This window comes from Grampus griseus (assembly GCF_964374135.1).
Source record: "Grampus griseus genome assembly, chromosome: 20".
Taxonomy (NCBI): domain Eukaryota; kingdom Metazoa; phylum Chordata; class Mammalia; order Artiodactyla; family Delphinidae; genus Grampus; species Grampus griseus.
Window position 1 is genome coordinate 1,692,315 of NC_139014.1, and position 12,150 is coordinate 1,704,464.

General features: G+C 54.7%; 1 protein-coding gene across 1 annotated transcript in view; it reads right to left on the reverse strand.

The window, feature by feature from the left end:
• Window positions 1-12,150, reverse strand: part of RGS9 (regulator of G protein signaling 9) — a gene marked incomplete at both ends in the record, with an annotated part of 54,859 nt that overhangs the window by 33,437 nt on the left and 9,272 nt on the right. The window contains 6 exons of the mRNA XM_082679480.1: window positions 2,674-2,750; window positions 4,316-4,374; window positions 4,629-4,680; window positions 4,876-4,982; window positions 6,304-6,354; window positions 9,888-9,984. Of these exons, the coding sequence (XP_082535606.1) occupies window positions 2,674-2,750; window positions 4,316-4,374; window positions 4,629-4,680; window positions 4,876-4,982; window positions 6,304-6,354; window positions 9,888-9,984 (443 nt within the window). The remainder of the gene's footprint in view (window positions 1-2,673; window positions 2,751-4,315; window positions 4,375-4,628; window positions 4,681-4,875; window positions 4,983-6,303; window positions 6,355-9,887; window positions 9,985-12,150) is intronic.

The following is a 12,150-nucleotide window of genomic DNA, read 5'->3' on the forward strand; positions in this document are numbered from 1 at the left end:
CTCACACGATTGGGGAGGTTAGCAAGTCCAAATTCTGCAGGACGCGCCAGCAGGCTGGAGGACTAGGGAGGAGCTGATGCGGCAGCTCAAGTCCAAGCCCGTCTAGAGGCAGAACTGCTTCTTCCTCTGGGAACCTCAGTCTCGTAACGCTTTCAACTGTTTGGATGAGGCCCACCCACATTGGGGGGAGTCATCCGCTCTACTTAAAGTCTATTGATTCAATACTAATCTTACCTAAAAAACACCTTCACAGTGACATCTGAGATGGGTACTGGACCAACTCTCTAGGCACTGTGGCCCAGCCAAGCGGACACACAAAATTAGCCATCACAGATCCTAAACCTGAAATCTGAGGCAGCCTTTGAGGGAAGCAACAGAATCAGTGGGGAAAAGCCAGCACCTCAGCAGGAGAGTGGCTTTCAGGAAGTGCTCAGCCCAAGGCGTCTAGAAGCGAATGGCCAAGGGGCTGCCCCATGATGTGGGCAGCTCAGAGCTCTACCCAGGCTGAGGCCAAGGCCTGAGTGGTGGGGCTTGCGGGGGCCACTGGGGGTACCTCTGTGCTGCAAGGCAGCTCGGGGGTCCACAGTCCTCTGGGTCATGGGCTCATCCTGCTTGGAGCAGAGAGGCAGAGGAAGATGGAGAGGGGTCAGGGGTGGGGCGGGGGCACATCCCAGTCAACTCTGTGTCCCTGGGGCCCGGCCCAGTGCTGGAACCCAGTAGGCACTAAAAACCGCCCACTGAGTGGAAGTAGCACTAGGCCAGGCTGGACCACGACCCCACCAAGTGACCTTGGCCAAGTATTCTGACCCCTCTAAGCCTCCGTTTCCCCAGCTGCAGATGTGAGAGGCGACAAGAATTACTGCTCCCGGCATTTCCTCTCCCCAGCGTGGGATGAGACAGTGCATGGAACCCACCCAGTGGAGCCTCACACACAAGTGCACGTGACAAAGGTTAGCAAACTGCCCCCTCCCCCCCGCCGCTCCCCCCGCCGCTCTGTCTGAAAAACACCCAGGCAGAGGCACGTTCACGGTGAAAGGGCAGAGCCAGCTCTCCCCATAATGCGCCTCCGCGTGAATTCAGGCCTGAGAACAAATTCCCCCCGCCCCCCCACCGTGAGCAATAAAGCCATCCTGCCTTCCGGATTCCTGTCTGCCCAGACGGCAGTCCTGCGTAACGGTGCTCACCGCTTGGTATGGTTAATTTTATGGGCCCAGGGGTGCCCAGGTGATAGGTCAGCATTATTCTGGGAGTGTCTGTGAGGATGTCCTCGGATGAGGGTGCTTTCAGTTGAAGACCTGAATAGAACAGAAAGGTTGATCCTCCTGCAAATAAGGGGACGTGCCCTCTGCCTGGTGGCCTCGAGCTGGGACATTGGTCTCTTCCTGCCCTCAGGCTCCAGCTGAAACATCAGCTCTCCTGGGGGTCCAGCTGGCCGACTGCAGGTACTGGGACGGCTCAGCCTCCATAACTGTGTGACCTAATTCCTTGTAACAAATCTCAATCTCTCTACTCTCTCTCCCCCCTCCTTCCCCTCCCCCACCTCTTCTCTAGCTAGATCAATACACAGAGATTCTGTTTCTCTGGAGAACCTTGACTCACCCACCACTACACTTCTTCCAGGGCTGCTTCAGGAGGACGGGGTCTCCACCATCCAGCCCATGTGCCAGCCGCTCTAGACCTCCTGGGGTCTGGACCTGCCAGGGTGAGTGAGGCCGGGCCGGCTGGACTCACTGCTCTGGTGATCACGGGTATTGGTCCCCAGATATTCCTGACTCTCCTGCATCTCAGACACACAGGAGGACTGCACGCCCCGTGTGCCCTCCTTTGAAGCAGGCACAACCACGTGAGCTGCCTTGGCTAGTGAACTGTGAGCAGAAGTGATGTGAGTCCTGGAGTGGCTGCAGGCATGTCAGGGCCCCAGCTGGCCCACGGTGGACACGTGACACGAGCAAGAAATAAGCCTTGTGGTTGCATGCCTCTGATTGCTGGGTGACGTTTGTTACGACAGCCTAACCTCGTCCTGACTGATACACGCTCCCCAACATGTACAGCTGGCCCTTACAGACAAGGCAGGGCCCCCAGGGGGAACTTCAGGCCCAGTTTTGAACCGGCAAATGAGGGTGAGCGGTGAGTGGGCTCTAACAGGTGACTCTGATGACAGCTCTCCCATGTTTAAGATCCTTCCATGGCTCCCCACGGCCCTGAGCACAAAACCTTCTCCCGATCCGCTCCTGCTAACACATCCAGCCTCAGTTCCGCCAGTTTGGGGCTTTGCACTCTCTGTACCAGCTCCAAGGGACGGCATCAGGCGGGCACTCCCATGCCCCCAGACTCTGGTTGTCTGCTTAGAGCACCCTCCCTCCCACCTCTCCTCTCCTCTCCCCTCCATCCACCATCACCATCCCTCACCTGGATACACCCTCTGCAGCCTCCAGATTCAATGCTGTTTCTGCAGCTCCTTCTCCAAACCCCGACGTGGGGCTCTCAACTCACTGAGGCACCATGGCCTGTCTGCTTGTCTGCTGGGCTCACTAGACGATGCCTCTACCTTCCCTATGCCTCACCCACTGTTTAACACATAAACACTCAATAAAAGTTTATTTTATTAAAAAGAAACAAAGAAGAAAGGGAGGAGGAGAGACAACCAGGGGACCAACAAGATCTTTGACTCACCGGTACTGCTCTTTGGCCTGCATGATGACAAAGTCCCACTTGTAGTTAATTTTTTTGTTCAAGAAATTATAATTTTCCTAGAGGAGGAAAACAAAATGAGAACACTGAGCCCCACAACCTATGCTGCGTGCAGAGGGCAGGAAGCCTTAAGTCAACAACGAGACCCAGCCAGACGGTCTCCCAGCCCAGCTGTGCAGAGGCAGTCATTCACAGGGCGGCACCGAACTCTCCACAAGCCTTCACCACAGAAGCCACAAGTTGGCTTGTTTTTTTTTTAATAAGTGTACCCCAAATCTGATAAGGAAGAGGGGGGCAGTGTGCAGGAGAATATGGGAGCTTAATATTCAGCCACAGAGCACAACAAACCCACAAAGATGCTGTGGCGCTGGCTTTCTGCAAACATGTTTGTAAACGGCAAAAAGCAGCAAGATTGTCGCCGCCTGCCCAGAAGTCTAGCCTTGTGAGGGTTAGGGTGTGCTCCTTGAGAGTATGACTCATGCTGCCTAAAACAAGTCTGCACTCGTGTCTCCCCGTCTCAACTCAAGTTCAAATGTGTCCGTCCTGTAATATGCATCATCACACATATTAATGAAGTCCTGTTATTGCAGGACAGCAAGAGGAAAGTGGTAGCTACTGTGCGCCCAGTAGTTACTGAGGCAAGGCCTTAAGTTACAGCAGGAGAAGCTGAACCTCAACACGGAGGAGAATTTACTTCAGCCGGCTGCTTCTAAATATATGGATGGATGAGGGACGGATGGATGGATGGATGAGGGATGGATGGATGGATGGATGGATGGATGGATGAGGGATGGATGAGGGATGGATGGATGGATGAGGGATGGAGGGATGGATGGATGAGGGATGGATGGATGGATGGATGGATGAGGGATGGATGGATGAGGGATGGAGGGATGGATGGATGAGGGATGGAGGGATGGATGGATGGATGAGGGATGGATGGATGAGGGATGGAGGGATGGATGGATGAGGGATGGATGGATGAGGGATGGATGGATGGATGGATGAGGGATGGATGGATGAGGGATGGATGGATGAGGGATGGAGGGATGGATGGGTGGATGGATGGATGAGGCATGGATGGATGGATGGAGGGATGGATGAGGGATGGAGGGATGGATGGATGAGGGATGGATGGATGGATGGATGAGGGATGGAGGGATAGATGGATGAGGGATGGATGGATGGATGGATGAGGGATGGATGGATGAGGGATGGAGGGATGGATGGGTGGATGGATGGGTGGATGGATGGATGAGGGATGGATGGATGAGGGATGGATGGATGGATGGATGAGGGATGGAGGGATGGATGGATGAGGGATGGATGGATGAGGGATGGATGAGGGATGGATGGATGAGGGATGGAGGGATGGATGGGTGGTTGGATGGATGAGGGATGGATGGATGGATGGATGCATGGATGAGGGATGGAGGGATGGATGGATGAGGGATGGATGGATGGATGAGACATGGATGGATGAGGGATGGAGGAATGGATGGATGAGGGATGGAGGGATGGATGAGGGTACCTATGAATCGATTAATGGGGGGAACAGGGGAAAACAGCTCAGGACTATATTCCACTCAATTATAAGAACCTATACTTGAAAGCATCTCTGTACCTTTTCATATTCTTCTAAAATCCCTCTCTTCTTGATATTTCTCTTGGCCAGATAGATGGCTGGAAAAGAAAACAATGACATTTCCCATCATCCTCATATTTCAAAACCCCTCTAGGCATGAGACTGTCGTGCTCAGCTTAGTGAAGAGAACACTCAGCTGACCCAGTCCCTCCCCTGGGAATCACTCCCAATACAGATGAGAACTGACATAAAGGTCGTGATGACAGCAAGACAAGTGTCACCAAAACGCAGCAAGTAAGTAAGCGGCAAGGCAAGCCCTCCCCAGGGCATAGGAGGAGGGGGGGAGCTTTACCATAGTCTGTGTCTTCAGCCGGCCACTGCTGGGTGGGCCAGAAGTACGGTGTCTACAAGAGAAACCAGGGAAGCAGGCTTACACACGGGGCTGTGAACCCCCGGCCCCAGCCCTCTAGCTTAAAACATAAAGCTGCCTTAGCCCCCTCCACTGTTTCTAAAGATCTGTGAGGATGTGAAGCCAACCAGTTACCTTTTCAGATGACACTAACCCCCTGTTAACACCCAAGGTCAAGGCCAAGGCTCACCTGAAATCGATAGAGGCTGTTGTCAGGCTTGAGAACGAGGTTCTTGGGGTCTTGCAGGGGGTAGATGTAGCCGTACTTGACAATAAAGTTGCCCAAGTTCTGTGCCTCTGGGGAGAAGGGGTTGAGCCAAGGCAGTTAAGAGCAGGGGCCAAGCGCAGACGCTCATGCCCCGCCCCCGCAGAGCACCCCAAACTCAGGGCAGGTACCCCCATCCTAACAGCACTTCAGCCGAGAAGTGGGGACAGTGGCTCCTGAACTTAGCTGTGGACAGGTACCAGCTGGGTAGCCACGGCTAAAAGGAGGGTCCCCCAGCCCAGCCCCCGAATGTAAGTAAGTCTGGAGGGCAGTCAGTGACCCCAGTGTTGATGGTGCCACAGGTCATCCACTGCAGGCGTTTGGGGTGACAGGTGGGGAAATCCTGGACGAGCATCGCTGGGCCCTTTGGGTCTGGAGAAGTCCAGAGGCTTCTGCTTGACCAACAGACACCTCTTCATCCCGAGGGGCAGGAAGGTGAGGCTGTGTTTATGGTCAACTTCTACCCCAAGCTCAGCTCTGTCTGCACCCTGGGTCCAGATCCCAGGCTCCTCCCCACGTCCCTTCAGCTCCCACCCGCCTCCAGTCTGCTCAGAAACACAGTCTTGGTTCTGGATTTGCAGCGATTAAAGGATAACTGTCCTGGTTCATTCTCAGAGGCACCAGTGAGAGCAGGTGTCTTTCTACCATCAAGACAGAATCCCAGCCCTCCCATCCTGCAGGCCCAATGACCCAACCCACATCCTATCCCACAGCTCAGCCTCCCAGGAGCAGGGAGGCTTCCTCCCCACCCTCCCTCTTCATATCTCCCTCCCTCTGTCAGAGACCAGACCCTCGTTGTACCAACAGCCTTTTCGCTCGTGGCAAGTCAGGTCCCTGAGGCTTTCTGCTCCAATCCATCCTTCAGGCTGCTGCCCAACATCCCAGCTTAAATCTGATTACCGTACACACCGCCACGCTGCAAAACCCTGCGTGGGTTACACTGCCTCTCTCCCAGATAAAATTTGGAATCCAAGAATGTACCAGGTGCACCCCACCTGTCCACTGCCCTCCACACCCAGCTGAAGTCACTACTCCCCATTTCCCCTGTTACCGCTCCATTCCTGGTTCATTCCATGTTTACGTCTTTGCTAATTTCCCCGCTGGGAAGACAGACCCTCTGAGCTTCCCTCCAGGATTCACAGGCATCCCTTGTTTGGCGACCAAGGGTACGTATGCATCACCCCCTCCAGGAAGTCTTTCTTGATTACCCATGAAGTTCTCATCTCTCCAATTAAAATGTCAATTTCTCAGAGACGCGGGCTGACCCCCGTTTAGCTTCTACCCTCCAGAGATGCCCCCAGGGTGACGCGCACACAGCAGCCCTTGGTCTCGGAGGAAAAGACGAGCTCTCACCCAGACTGGAGACCCACAGCCGCTGGGTGATCCACTGCAGAACATCACTCCCTGCAAAGCAGAAGCATTTGGCCACCGTCAGAGCCTCCCCGACCTCCACGCCCCCCTCCACACGGTCGCCCAGCCGGCCTCCTCCCTGTTCAGCCGTGATCTCGTCCTTCTGCTCAAAAGCTTCAGGGATGCCCCTCCTCCCCTCCCCCCAGCAAAGTTCAGTCCGAACCCTGCAGCCCATAATTCGGGGCCGTCCATGATCCGACTCTGGCCAGGTTTCCAGCCTAACGTCCCCTACACCCTTCAGGCTTCACCTCTCTTGTGATACTTATTCTCTTTCCTTACAATAATTGGTGCCTGGACTGTCACTCACCGAGTAGGAAGTAAACAGACTAAGACTTAACAATGAAAAAAAAAAAAACAGACCCAAAGCAAGCTGTCCATGGAACTCAAATGGAGCCCGGAGCCAGGGACGGGAGGGGAAAGGGGTGCGCCAAGGGCAGGGCTGGTTCTCCCACACCCCCAAGTTCCCAGGCAGAACTCTGGGGAGTCAGAGAATTCTAAAGCGAAACCTGGCTTTCCAGGTCATTGTAATGACGCTTTTGTCGAAGCGGTTAAGATGAGCCGCTTTTTTAGGAACACTTTGTGGGGTGATGTACAACTTCAGACCGTGGAATGCGGGCTCCGTGCGCCCTCTCGCCCTGGGCCCTGCGAGGCCGAGGGGCTGGCCTGGGAGCGACGCAGACTGCAGGCCGGCGTGGAAGAAACCAGGGGAGGCACACGGGGACAAGAGCAGGAGGGAATGTGCACCCCTCCGCCCCCAGCAAGTGTTCAGATTGATCTAAGGGCCAAGGCAAGCCGGGTCCCACCAAGTCCAGAGCTGATGCAGGACCCCAGGGAAGCCGCGGCCTCCCACTCGGCCCGGGCCCTCTGGCCCCATCGGCAGAACACACTCCTTGCAGGAGGCGGGCGGGATCATCTCGGGAGAAAGATGCACCCCAACTCCGACGTCATCTTGCAAATGCCAACAACCATATTTTCCAGCCACCCCGGCCTGCTTTCCAGAGGCCGAGCTGGGTCCCCTGCCTGTGTGGTAACCGGCCCACGAAACACACCAAGGAGGAGGGTCAGGGTCTGAAACCCCGCTGCCTGTGTCCTTGTAGCTGGACTGTCGCAAAGGACACTTCCTCGCTCACTTGGGGGTGGCCAAGGGGCGTTTCTTCTGACACCCGCGGGGGGGTGGGAGGGCTTAGGGCCCCTCCCCCACTCTCTGGGCTGAAGGAGCTGCCCGCAGTGTGGCTGAGGGTGGACCCCCTGTAACTGCCCTTCCTGCGCACGCCCCGGGCCACAGATATCCAGCTATCAGCTCTCCACGCCCACATGCCCACCGCGACGGCTTTCAGAGGCTCCCCTGTGGCTCCTGGCTTTAGTCAGCGCTTTGCTTATTCAAAAGCAAAATTCTTCACCTAAACCCCTACTTAAAAATCCCAGGACTGGGTGTTTTAGACTCTCCACCCCAAGTCTCTACACGGTGGTGTGCAGACCAGGAAAGAGAGCCCCCGGCGGAGAGCAGACAGGTTAGCGCTCCCCACCAAGGCGCTGAAGGTTTTCTCATCCACTTGACCGCTTCCTGAAATGGGTCGAATGAGGTTACGGGGGCCCCGGTGTGTCCACCACGTGATCTGTGCCAACAGCACCACAGGCTGCTCAGAGCCCACGTCGGCCACCGTCGTCCCCTTAAGTCCTGAGTCCCCTGCCCTCTGAGGAGTCGGGTGGCACTGATCCCGGTTGCTTTGATTAGGGCCGATACTGCAGGACAGGGCTCCTCCTGGGCTCCGACCGCAGCTGGGACTCACCCGAGTAGGATGAACAAGGCAGAACGTGGCTGGGTGGGCGGCCCCCCACCAAATCCAGGGAACCAGGGGCCCCACCTGCCAGGAAGGAAAGCAGCTTGCAATCCCGGACGGGGGATGAGAGCATGGACGCTGGAGCGGTGTAGCCGGGCTCAAGCCCACGCTCAGCCCTGGATGCGTTTAGAGACCTGGGGACAAGATGCTAGAACTCTGCGTCTCCGTGTCCCCGGCTGCAAGAAAGGGCTGGGGGGTCACATCTCTCCCTACGCTTATCGTGGTGACACAGCCAGCTATGGGCCCCGTGGGGAGTCACTGAGCACCGGCCAGTGCACACTAGAGCCTTGTCTGGTTCCTGCAGGCACCCCCTGGGGCAGGGATCACTACTTCTGCTTGTCAAATGAGGAAATGGAGACTAGGGCTACACGGAAAAAAAAAAAAAAAAAAAAGGCACCCAAAGGATTCAATCCCAGGGTGCCTGAGTCAACGTCCAGCGCCCTTTGGACAGTTCGAGACCAGGATTGATTCACGCGCTCGATAAACTTTTGTTAAACTTCCACCCTGACCCCCAGCTGCACTAAGCGCAGGGGTTACTCAGATGAGCTAGACGAGATCTCTCCCCTCGAGGGTTGCCCAATCCAGTGGAGAATTCAACCAGAATTCATGACAACCAGGAGCTGGGAGCGGGTGGGGTCAGGGGTCAGAGGCAGCCTGCAACGTCCTGGGGCGCCCAGGCTGCTCTGGGTCCTAGTCTTTCCCAAGTCTAGACCATTGGAGTTTTCTTTTCTTCTGTGAGCTAGCCTGTCGCATGCCAATCATTCCGCCGTCTGTCACTCACACTCTGAGAGCCCCGAGAGACGCTGTGCTGGCTGGGACACGCCTCCTTCCGGCCGGCTTGCCTCTGCAGAGACCCCAGTGCCTTGAGTGACAAATACTCAGGTCATGGATGGGGTCAAGAGCGAGGGCTCACAGGGGACTCAGCACAGCGGCGAGTCCCAGGCTCGCGCTCTGAGAAGCTGCCCCCCTCTGCCAACAACACGACTCGGTGGGAAAGGGACTCCTTACTGCAAACATCACAAAACAAACGCAACGCACGGATTTTACCAAAATCACAAAACCATCGCAACGCATGGATCAAAATGCATTCTTATTTGGGGGTCCAGCCCCTTCTGCCGATATCCTGAAATGACGCCCTTTATCCCGCCTCCAGAGAAAGGAGACTAAGGTGCCCTGCCCTTGGGGGAGTCAAGAAGGGTCTGAATGTTAATTAGAAGACAGGGAAGGATGGAGAAAACAAAGGCCAATTCTTTTTTTTTTTTTTTTTTTTTTGCCAAATAGTATTTTTTCTGCTACTTGATTTTATTAAAACAAATCAAACAAGACAATCAAATAAAAAACAACAGTAGAAGTTTTTAAAATGACCTCCTGGGGACGAGGAATGGCTTCACAAGGGGACCTACTGGATTCCTTTCTCTTTCCTTTCTGACTCCTCGCCCAGAAGGAGCCTGCACGAATGGGCAAGTAAGCAGTAAGTATACGCGGCTTTGTGGGCCACGTCACGGTCTCTGCACAGCTACTTAACTCTGCCATTGCAGACAATACATAAATGAGGACGTGTATCTGTTCCAATAAACCTTTATTCACAGATACAGAACACGGGGCGCATCTGGCCCACGAGCTATAGTCTGCCAACCTCTGTGCACGGTCTGTTCCAGGCCAAGACCAAATCACAAGATACATTACCCGTCATGGCGTGAGGGACGCTGATGACCGCGACCTTCTGGTTCTGCACTCTGACCCCCATCTCTGGGTCCTGCATGTCCTTGACGAGGGCTTCAATCTGCAAGACAGAACCGCCAAAGCTGGCTAAGCAGAACCATCTCGAAGGCTGAGTGAGGCCCTTCTGGCAGCACCGAGGGAGCAAAAGATGCAAAGAGGAACACGGGGCCCTTATAACCAGGAGCCCACCGCCTAGGTGGGCAGCGTGCAGCTGAGAACTAAACGCGTGCGTCAGAGGCACAAACACCTCCCCAGGTGTGAGAGCTCGGACGGATTCATTCTGCCAAGGAGATGCTGCAGAGGCTTTTAGGAGAAGATGGGACTTGGCAAAAAAAAGGGTTTTGTTGGTTAGAAAGTGAGAGAGCTACAAGGCACGGGAGAACGACAGCGCCCAGGGTGGGAGTGGGATGGGGGTAGGGGAGGGGCCAGGTCTCAGGGGGGCCACAGAGGGTGGGCTCTGTCCCAGCAGCTCTGGCTGGGGAGCGGTGTCATCGGGCCCGCACCTGAGAGAGGAGCACTGAAGCACGAAGAAACCCGCCCCAACAGGGAAAAGCAGGGGCCAGTTCACCACCATTGCGACCGTCCGGGCACAGGATGATGGCGCTTCCACCCCTCCCACTTCTGCCCCTCGGTCTGTCCTCAGCAGGGCAGCCCGTGCGAGACTTTCAATTATTTTAGGCTGTATCTCTCCTCCGCTTGAAACTCCGCAAGGGCCATTCCACTCAGTCAGTGGCCAAGCTCTCCTACTGGTCTACATGGCTGGGATCACTTCCCCCCGACTCTCCCCCTCATAGGCTCAGGAGCCACGCCCAGCTGCATCCTCCCTCGTGCTGCAACCTCGAACGTCCCCCCCCATTCCTATAGCACTCACCTTCCGACGTCCGAAATAATCTACCTGCTGATCATAACGTTTGCCATGTGTCTCCCTCACTCCTAGAAAGTAAGGTCTTCAAGAGCAAATCTTCCTTTTTCTTTTTTTAATTTTTTGGCCGCGCTGCACAACATGTGAGTTCTTAGTTCCCCGACCAGGGATCAAACCCGCGTCCCGTGCAGCGGAAGCACAGAATCTTGACCACTGGGCCGCCAGGGAAGTCCCGAGGGCAAAGCTTTTGTCTGTTGCTGTCTGCTGCTGTATTCTGACTGCCTGGAACAGCGCCCAGCACGTGGACAGTACCCAGTAAACAGCCGGCGCATGAATTAATAAATAAATAAAGGCAGGGGCAGAGAAGATAACAAGAATGCATGGCTTTTAGAGCCCTCGTTCTGACTCTAATTACCTAGGATTAACTGTACGTGCAAGTGACTGACTGGTGCAGTGAGGGTGGCAAAGAATAACGGCAAAGTTTATAACTTAGACGATCGGAGTTGCCAGTTACAAAAATAGAAATTTCAAAAGGAGGAGCGCTTTGAGAGAGCAGACACTTCTGCTTTTGGAATGCTGACTGCGAAGGGCTGCTGAGATAGCCACGACGTCTGGAAGGGGATTGGAAACGAAATGTCCCAACTTCAAAGGACACGACCGTCAGAGATAAGAACTCGATTCACGAACATCGACGAGAGAGTTGACACCAGAGAGAATCCACGAACCATCGGAGGAAGCTGGAACTGCAGGGAGACACCCACAAGGACAGCCCTGATTGTCTTTAGAGTACTTTTTTTTAACATTGATGAGTACAAAACATTTTTCCACTTGAAAAAATTAATAGGAGTAAAATTAACTGAAGGATATTTTAAAACAAACTGGATGGGTTGACACAATTGAAAAAAGACACCAAGCACTTCTCTGGTCAACGCTGATGACAGGCATCGACAAAGCCTCACGTGCAGACGCTTCAAAGTTCATGCTCCAGGAAACTCCTCGCGAGGGGAAAACCGTGCACACCCCCAGCCCCCCCAGGTGCCTGCAAACGATCAGTCCGTCATTCAACAACCAGGCAGCCATGGTGGACTCAGGGAACCAAAGGTAAAGAGCTCTGGTCCCTGAGCTTAAGGAGTTCACCGTCTAGTGCAAGGATATTACAGGACGATACGGGAAGTACAGTGACCAGGGTGAGGCCACGGTGTCCTGACAACACACCTGTGCCAGGGAGGAGGTGGCCGGGAGAGACACTCCTGGAGTGGTCATAAAATGACGAATAGGAATGAGGAGGCAGAAAGGGCAAAGGATGGCAGGTGAGGACCCTAAGGCTCAGTGAGCAGCAAAAGCAGAAACACAGAATACGAACGA